This window comes from Anolis carolinensis, chromosome 1, assembly GCF_035594765.1.
Source record: "Anolis carolinensis isolate JA03-04 chromosome 1, rAnoCar3.1.pri, whole genome shotgun sequence".
Lineage (NCBI taxonomy): Eukaryota > Metazoa > Chordata > Lepidosauria > Squamata > Dactyloidae > Anolis > Anolis carolinensis.
The window spans coordinates 273124148-273134000 of NC_085841.1; the positions used below are offsets into that span (position 1 = coordinate 273124148).

General features: G+C 44.1%; 1 protein-coding gene across 3 annotated transcripts in view; it reads right to left on the reverse strand.

Annotated features, from left to right (window-relative positions):
* Window positions 1-8974, reverse strand: part of lmo1 (LIM domain only 1) — a 119736-nt gene extending 110762 nt beyond the window's left edge. Inside the window, exon 1 of one of the 3 annotated variants that reach the window (XM_003225329.4) lies at window positions 8478-8974. In XM_003225329.4, coding sequence (XP_003225377.1) covers window positions 8478-8499 — 22 coding nt within the window. In that variant the 5' untranslated portion in view covers window positions 8500-8974. Of the gene's footprint in view, window positions 1-7631; window positions 7822-8477 lie in introns of those variants that run through there. The other 2 variants (XM_062967684.1, XM_062967682.1) reach the window with 2 other exon arrangements.
* Between the last annotated feature and the right edge of the window lie 879 nt (window positions 8975-9853).

Below are 9853 nucleotides of genomic sequence, written 5' to 3' on the forward strand. Positions count from 1 at the left end.
CTGAAGATGGAAAAAGCCTATATATACCTCTATCTACTTACAATTGTCTGTCTTGTCAATGTATAAATGGCATTGAATGTTTGCCGTATATATGTGTGTATATCTGAGTCCCCTTTGGGGTGAGAAGGGTGGAATATAAATACTATAAATAAAAAATAAAGCAAGGGTGTCACTCTCAGCTACTCATGTGGGCAATTTTAGACTTTGGATTTCTAGATAAGGATACTCAACCCACATTGTGTAATTTTTCTTCCCTTGGGTAAGTATACATGCATGTAGCAATTTGGATTCCAAACAAATGGGTTCCCACTAGACAAGGTAGAAGGTTATTATACAAGTGAATCTTTCACCTTAGGTCTAAAGCCATTGCACTCAATATTTCTATATCTGAATAGATCTAACAGCTACCTTTATAAAATACAGTCCGCTTCTCACCTCTGGATCCAGTACCATATATAAAATATAATATAAATATAAACTCAATTAATCTAAACCACGGATTTTTGCATGAAGGGGGCAAGAGCTCATAGACAATTAAGAGCCAGCCTCTCCTCTTAATGATGCCTTGAGTATGGAAAGCGTAGAGCCCTTTCACCAAAGCCTTTCTTCAGCTCAATCATGCCACCATTCCTAGCTAAGTCACTGCGACACTTAACATAGCTGGTAACATCCAAATCTGAAATGAAGTACCTCTCTCTGCACATATATATCAACTGTATCCTTAAGCGTTTCTGTGTTTCTACTGCAAAAACCATGATTAAGGCTTTTATATATGTGGGGCTAAAGAATAAGTTTCCAATTGCCTTTTTGCAAACCAAGAAAACATTTTATCCCAGTCTCCATGATACTTCTTCCTCTACTTTACAACAGATACAAGAATCGCCTTTTAAAAGGATGTATTTGATGTCCAATATATCGTTTTGCACGGAGAATAATTTCATTCAATTCCTGAAACTTCCATTCTCGGCCACTACCCACTTCTTAGAGCAAGAATATAACCATTATAAGTGGGATTTTTATGCCATGATCCCTTATTTCAGAAGAAAGTGTCTAGTCATTCCCAACAAACCTAATCACCAGTAGTTTTGGACCGAAGCATTAAAGCACTGCATTTTGAAGCATCACTTCTTCCAAATTCAAAAATTCACAGCATCTGTTTAACATCTGTTTAGCTGAGTTTCAGTCAGCTTGGGTTGTTGAATTATAAAATCAAATACGATACGTCTCTAATATATTATTAAACTTAAATAGCTATCAAGCTCTAAGAAGTTTTTGAAGCATAGTTATCCCCATATAATACCACTGGCTTCTTTTAACTTTGTTATTATTTAAGGGGGATTCTTACCATTATAGTATTTCAGAGAAGCAAGATACTTTACACCATTTAAGCTTTTCTCACTAATTTTAATGAATAGTTGATAATGCTGGACAGGGCCCTCTAAAGTATTCCGTTTGTTCATTTTACCCATAAATAGGGATATTTGGATTTCTCCTTCATTTATTCTCCTTTGTGTAAACAAGGTGTGTGTGTGTGTGTTTAATGGTCTACAGATGACAAATAAACTACCAGCACAATCCAGCTAATGTTAAAACACTTTTAAGAGTCCCAGTGATTTCAAGGAAGAATTAAATATCTTGGTTACTGAAATCAGCACAATTAAAAGGTGCTTAATTTTGGCAAGATTGTACCCCCAAACTGTTAATCAAAGTGCTTTTCATTAAAACATGGATTATTATTGTTCTGTATTGAATTATCTCACTGCACAGTTGTTTCTTGCAGTTCAAATGCAACCTGCATGTTCATATTAATGACTCTGTCATGAGTTTTGGACCTATGTCGGGTACTAAGTTAGTTTCCTTTTGTTTCCTCACTCCAAAAAAAGAGAATAGCAAGGTAAAATTAAGTTGTAACCAGCCCATGTAAATATAACTTTTACATGTATTCCAGGCCAGAGTGTTTGCTATCAAAGTAGTATACAATATGCCCCGCACATACAATATATGTGGTTTCACTTATCCTGTTTCACCTATTCACTTAGGGCCTTCCCCTGTACAAGGCAACCCCATCATTGATTCCACTGAAAATAAGGTTTGCTACCAACTGCAGTCTCACATATCCATGTGAAGTCCAGGAACATATCCTCCATGGATATGTTGGTCTTACTATATATCTATATTTTTACTCCTATCCCAACTAGAGAAGGACCTTTCCATCATTTCACCCCCACTTTTCAATATCACTTTCTATTCCTTTGTTCACATCCTATCAGATTACCTGGAAAATATATGAAGTGATGCTCCCTCGCTGACATGCCTTGATAGTGTGCCAGGACATATCAAATCAAGAATGTGGGTTTTGTGTGTGTGTGCTTTTGTGTATTTAGAAGTTAACCTATCCCATCCCATAGCCTCCAGCTTTTACCTGGATGATTAAGCTAAGTTGAAGAACCTGAATGTCCCATCCCTGCTAGACTTCTAGGGTTTTTCTGGACCAGTATCAGAGCTAGTCTGTTAACAGAAGGATCATTCTCCTGCAGATGCACCGGTGTAAGCTTGCACTTAATTCTTAGTGATTCCAAAGGAAATTAGTGCCTTTGCAGTCTTTACCAAACTGTCAAACAGACTTTGAATTGTCAGCATTCTAGGTTTCTTTCGAAAGTTGTTTTTCAGAAGGCATTTCGTAACATTTGTGATGACCTCAGCATCCATTTCAAGCAAAGCAACATTTATTACAGAATATCATTCCTTTTATTTCTGATGTGAGGAGTGAGCACAGTGGCAGCCAAAATAGGACTGCCCACGCAAAATTGAAAAGGATCTGCAAAAATAAAAACAAAAGGAGTGGAATGCACTGAGGGGAAGAAAAAGGATCCCAAAGTATTGAGCCTATCTAGTGGGGATGTATCCTGTCTGCTGCAAGAGGGGACCCGGAAATCAGAGGGATGAATTGGAGAATGGAACAGAATACTGTAGAAAAGAATACGAACTGAATCAGAGAACAGGAATGCTTTGCTTCAGCAGGTCCTATTTATTTTTAACTTTTAACTGACAGCACTTTATGACCCGATATGCTAAGATTTTTCAAAAGTGAAAAATCTGACTTTGCTCCGAAGTGAAACACTGGCATTTCTACCAGCGAAAGACCAATAAAAACAACCACACCCTCATTTTCAATACATAGTGAGAGGATATTCCCTATTGACATTTGTCAATGAACAAGAAGTAGAACATAATCAAGCAGAGAGAAAATGGAGTAAAAGCAACACCCATGAATAAGAAAAAGAAAGCTGCTTTCCCCAGCATTTGTCCCTCCTTTTTCAGACAGGCGTGAATTTCTCTGCTAATATAAATCCCTGTCGAATAATTCTGAAACCTTTCTCAGGTGCCACTTGAATTTGCTACTCAGATCTCCACATCCCTCTCATCAGGGGTTTGTTCCTTAACATTTCTTCTTTTTAAGTACGTCCCATTCTAATTTCCTCTTTTGCCGTCACTGCCATCCCTATTATATCCTTTTATACAGGCATTTCATGTGGGCTCCTGGAATGAAGGCTGTTGAGAACTGTCTGGATAATCAATGTTCCTGGTTTCACTTCCTTACAACACCATCGTCCCAGCCCCCTGAGCTCCATATGTTTAATGAGTATGTCTGCAATACATGAAAGGACCCAAATACCCCCATTAGGAAACTCGCGTTAGATCTCAGTCTTTCCTCATAGCTCACCTGCTTCCCTTACTACCTCTGTGGTGGCAGCATCCTGCTGTTTGACCCGTCAATCATATTTGAACAGCGAGAGGCTGCCAGGTACCCTTTGGCCAAAAAAAAAAGAGAGAGAGAGAGAGAGAGAGAGTTAAGGGAGGACAGAATGTCACTCCATTTATTATTAAAAAGTGTAATGAAAAGATAACTTTTTTAAAACACACACACACACACACCAGTCAAATAAAATTTGTAATGTTTCTGTCGCACTGCCAGGATCTTTCAGGTTGCAGTTCACACATCGAAATCAGAGCAGATGGAAGCGCAAAGGAAGTCTCATGGGGACAAAACAGAAATGAATTAACCTTGTTTAATTATACTGACATTACTTAACCTCTTACATCTTTGTCTTTAGGGGGATATAGAAAGGGGAGAGGGGTTTTTTTTTGGAAAAAACCAGACTGCAGTTACTACAGGAATCTCAGAGTAAGTCCTAGAAGAACTTGTCTCATATATATAGATATGTGCTTTTGACTGGACCAAAGTTTTGATGGCACCAGAAAACTGCTAGAAAAACCGTTTTTGTCAATTGTAGTGATTTTTTAAAAATAGTGTGGAAAGGTGGGGAGGGAAAATTAGATGTTGCTAATGAAGTTTCAGTTAAGACTGTTAAATGAAACATGTCAACCTGATACGAAGCAACTTAATTTTTGGAGAGAAATTGCAATTCTTTTTAAGATCACGAGTGACCAAGATAAACCTGTCTTCCCTTTTTATTTCCCTATGAATAGCACAGAATATACAGATTGAGCATCCCTTATTCAAAATGCTTGTGACCAGAGCCATTCTGTATTTAGGACTGGTTTGTTTCTGTGTTTGTTTTGGGGAGGATTTTGGAACACTTGCATATACACAATGAGATATCTTGGAGATAGCGGTCTAAATCTAAACACAAAATTAATTTATGTTTCATATTCATCTTACACATATAATGAACATAATTTTAAATACATAATAATGTTGAGCATGAAATAAAATTTGTGTACATTGAGCCATCAAAAGGCAAAGGTGTCACTATCGCAGCCACCCATGTGGACAATTTTGGATTTGGATGGTGTGAGGATCTTTGAATTTTGGATAAGGGATGCTCAACTTGCACACATTTGGCAAGACATCACAGTCAGTTTCCTACCCTGCCTGTCTTGACACAGATATGGACAACTTAAGTGCAGAGTTCTGCCTCCCAGTATGAAGGATGAACCATGAAACACATTCACCCTGAGTTCTTGTGGTTTAGTTCACTGCTATGGGGTTTGTTTATATCAAGTTGGTTTTTCAGAAAAGCTAATTTTCAGTACAGACAGAGTTTACACATTCTGCACTGTTGCTCAAAGGTACATCTTCCCAGTTCAAAAATTCACAAAACCCAGAAATGAAAGGAAAAAAACAATCGAGGTAAGGAACTTGCAGAACACAGAAAGGGAGTTTACCTTCACAGGATGTCACTTCTAAAATAACTTCATTAGTCAAGAAACTGGCCAAATAACCACATTAATAAATAAACCAGAGCTTGTAAAAGTTACTTTTTTGGACTATGACTCTCAGAATTGCCAGCCATACTGGTCAGAGGATTCTTGGAATCATACTCCAAAAAGTATCATTTCATTCTTCAGACACAACCTCCTTTCCCAAACTTTAGTCCTCCCATAACTCTTCTTTGTGTCATTACAGCCAAAGTGTAATTCTGTCCCCAGGAGAGATTTTCACTTCCATTCTAACAATTTTTCTGATGGCAACATTCACCATATGGAGGCTGTTACATTATGCAATGGCTCTCCTTCAAGTAAGCTATTTTACCAAGATTCAAGACATTGCCACTTGCTATTTGTAAACTTCCCACGTGCTTTCTTACATTGGGAAGAAAGAACTACCTGGCTGTGCAATGTCTTTTGAAGGATTTGGAAACATGGACTTGGGAGCATCCTATGTGTTTTCCCTGGGAGTAAACCTTCCTCCAAATGCTGGGATTTATTTCTGACGTGTATAGCTTTGAGTTCTAAAGGAGTGATGGGTCGAGAAGAGTTCTGCTCTATGGTGGAGGAGGTTTGAGGCCAATGAGCCACGGACATCAATGCTTCCTATGCTGTCTGATGTGGGGAAGCACCAATTATTTGTTTTCAATATTTCAGTGGCCACAATTGTGCCCATTAGCTTCAAAGAATGTTTTCCTCATGGGAATTTTCCTGAATCCCAAGAATTAGGACTCAGTACCAGTTCACAGGCTACCACATTGAGTTGCACTTCTGTAAAGCACCTTGGCTTGTGGTGCAGAAAGCTTACCTTTCAGCCATATGGCCATGTGAATTAGAAGAAATAAATGGGACATCAACTCAGTATGATACAACAAGTGTTCTTATGAGCCATCCACAAAATAAACACAATAATGAAAAATGAAAATGAATGAACAAAACTGAGAAAAGGTCAACTACCTGACCTGCAGTGATACTCAGAAAGTAAACCTAGTATTGGCCAGAAAACTGGTACTTGCACCTGTTTATATAAACACAATGGGAGTGCAACCCCAGTCCCATATAGTAAAAGCACAGCAGAAATGCTTCTAAAGTCTGAGAGCTGTTGCATGTACATACAAAATTAACATCCACAGGACATCACACAATAGAGTCAACTACAGTTCTCTGAGAGGTACACCCATTATTATTAAACATGTCTTTTCAAACACTTGTTTGCTTTGAATTACACTTTTACATTTTTTAAAAAAGTGCATGTGCTTAGATGCTCTTGGAGGTCCAAGTGCTGGCACATGCACACCTTTGCTGCATTCTCAGACTGTGTGTTGAAAAGCCTGGGTCCTTTCCCCCTCTTGCCACACAAATAAGGTGTAGAAGAGACATTTGATTCATAAACAGAAAAGAAAGCCAAGATATCCTCTTGCATGATCCTTTTTTCCCCAGTCACCCAATGGACAAGAGAATCTGTATGGGACGTGGGCTACCCAAGAGATTTGTAGACATCCCAAGAAGCCCAAGTCCTGTCAGGTGAGCATTTTTGGTCTCTCTGTTGCTGTTTGTGGAAGCATTACTCCATCCAATCTAGAGGGTTGTCTGAAGCCATTGCCCGAAAATGTTCCAACCGGGACTGACAGCTCCAACTGCGTTTGAAAGTGGACTCTCATCTGCAGACAACTTCCAGGAGCCCATTGATTCAATGCCTCCAGGAAGCTTCATGCCTAACCTCCCCTCCCTCCCCCCGGAGCCCGTTTCCCTTCCTCCCCCGAAGTAATTGCCCTTTTAATGAGCTCAGATAGCCTTCCACCCTCGAAGAGACTCCTGCCTCCCCTCCGTCGCCCTCCCCGACTGAGGCCCAGCAAGTCTTGACAATAACCACACGCTTCTTGGAAAACTTGCACACAGGCTGCCCCCCTCTCTCTCTCAACCTGCCTCTCTCTTGTTCTTCCCAAGTCCCACAGAAGACACACATCTGCTCCTGCCCCACAACAAGACCTCAGGGAGCCTTTCCTTTGAGAAAAAGCCAGACGACTGAATGAAGAGCGCAGGGGGGCGAAAAGGTAGGAAGGGGTCAGAGGGAAAGTGAAAGAGAAAGGAGGGCACGTTTAGCCTGCAGAAGAGAAGGCTTGAGAGGAGACGTGATGGCCGTGTATACATATGGGAGGGGAAGACACAGGGAGGAGGGTGCAAGCTTGTTCTCTGCTGTCCTGGAGACTAGGAGACTTTCCTACAGGAAAGGAGATTCCTCCTGAGCATTAGGAAGAACTTCCTCACTGTGTGAGAGCTGTTAAGAAGTGGAACTCTGCCCCGGAGTGTGGTGGAGGCTTAAAACGAGCCCCCGGTGGCCCAATGGGTTAAACCCTTGTGCCGGCAGGACTGCTGACCTGAAAGTTTGGGTTGCTGACCTGAAGGTTGCCGGTTCGAGTCTGAGGAGCTCCCCATGCTGTGACATGAGAGAAGCCTCCCGCGTGGTAGGTAAAACATCAAACATCCTGGCGTCCCCTGGGAACGTCCTTGCAGACGGCCAAATCTCACACCAGAAGCAACTTGCAGTTTCTCAAGGCTGGATGGCCATCTGTCGGGGGTGCTTTGAATGCGATTTTCCTGCTTCTTGGCAGGGGGTTGGACTGGATGGGCTCACGAGGTCTCTTCTATGACTCTACGAGAAGGCATGGGCAAACTTCGTCCCTCCAGGTGTTTTGGACTTCAACTCCCACCATTCCTAACAGCCGGTAGGCTGTTAGGAATGGTGGGAGTTGAAGTCCAAAACACCTGGAGGGACGAAGTTTGCCCCTGCCTGCTCTCTGAGGGTGCAGGAAGAGAAGGCAAAGGCTAGGGTAGAAGCGGGGCAAAGGGAGGAAGGACTGCAAAGAGACAGAAAGAGAAGGAAGGAATGGGAGTGAGGGCTTGACGCGCCAGGTTGGCGAATCCAGGGACAGAGGCAGGCTCTCCAAAGAAACCGAGTGAGCATGAAGCGTTGTGTGTGTGTGACGGGAGTGTATGGAGCCGATCCCGTGGAAGAGTGTTGTCACTGGGACGCCCAATTGGGGGAAGGGGGGGATCAGGAGCGCGCTCTTCCTCGTAGGCAGCCAGGAGCGCGCTTTGCCCGGATGCCTCTCGCCAGCTGCTCGGGAGGAGGAGCGGAGTGAGGAGGCATGGAGCCAAGAGCGAGGCCGGAGAGGCCCGCTCACCCCAGCTCTCCCCTCCCGGCGCCCTTCCCTCCCTCTCTCCCTCCCTCCGCCGCCACTCACCGTCCTCCTTGTCCAGCACCATGGTGGCCGGGATCGGCTGCCTCCGCCGCTCCGTCTCCGCGCTGGGCTCGCCCTCCAAGCCGCCGGTGGCTCTTCCTCCGCTCCGTTGGAAAAGGAAGGGGACGGGGAGGGAGGGAGGCACGGCGCGCAAGGTTGTGTTTTGCCAAGCGGGCGAGAAAGGCACCCGTCCCTCCTGCCCGGCTCCCCGGTCAGCCTCGGTCTCCTTTCCCCTCGCTCGCCTCTTCTCCCCCCTTCTTCTCGCCCCGGCCCGGCTACACTTGCGCGACTTTTCACCTTGATCGCGCTGGGGGCTGCCTAGAATTACAGCTCAGGGGACAAGAGAAAGCAAAGCAGACTCTCTCTCTCTCTCTCTCTCTCTTTCTCTCTTTTTCTCGGGGCTCCTCAGAGACTGCCCGCCTCCAACTCGGGTGCCACTTTGGGAATGGCACGCATCGAGGAGGAGAAAGGGCCCGGCGCGGGCGAAGAAAGGCAGGCTCGCCCTTGCTTGCTTCCCCCTTAAGCTAGGCGGAGGCTCGCCATCCCCGTGCCCGTCCCCATCCTCCCCCTCATTAAAAATAATGGCCCTCCTGCGCTCTTCAGGGACGGGATCCGCCGCGAAACCCCCCGAAAGTGAGCTTGCCTCCCCTCGCAGTCGGCCCTGATATTCAAAGGGGGACGGAGTGGGGAGGGGGGTGAAGGGGAGGGTGGGGGTCTGCCTGGAGGATGGCAAGATGCGAACCTATCGCGGCGGCAAAGGCTGGCTCTCCTTCCTTCCTTCCTCTCTCTCGCTCTCTCTCTTTCTCTCTCTCTCAATTTATGTGCTCGCGCTCTCTCCTGCCGCTGAATAAATGCGCGCCTTTCCCAGGGACCCTCAGATTCCCCTGTTAATTAAATCAATTCATTATGCTCAGATCTGATTAGCAGCCCCCCCTCTCCCCCCTCTTTGAATCAATTATTCAATACACAAACATAATTGCCTGTGCCAGAGGTGTCTAAGTATTAGCTTATTTAACTCCAAGGACACTAATTACCCCTAGGGCAAGGGAACTTTTCTCATTAATTCTGACAAAACACAAAAGCACAGTTAAAGTGCGGGGGGGGGCATTGAGTGTGTGTGTGTGAGAGAGAGAATTGGGGAGGGCGGCAGAGCTGGGGAAAAGAGAGAGAGGCCTTGCTGAGGATGCACGTGCTCCTGTATAAATAAGCCCTGCTTTCTTTCGCTTCCTCCTCTCATCTCTTCTTCAGTTCTCTCCCTCCAATCCCCTCTCCACCTGCCTTGCTTAACTTTCCCAAAGTACCCAGCAAGAATTGAATGGCAATGAACTTCCCTGGCGCAGCTTTGGTGGGGAAAAAGTGTTGCAAGTCATATTCTTTCT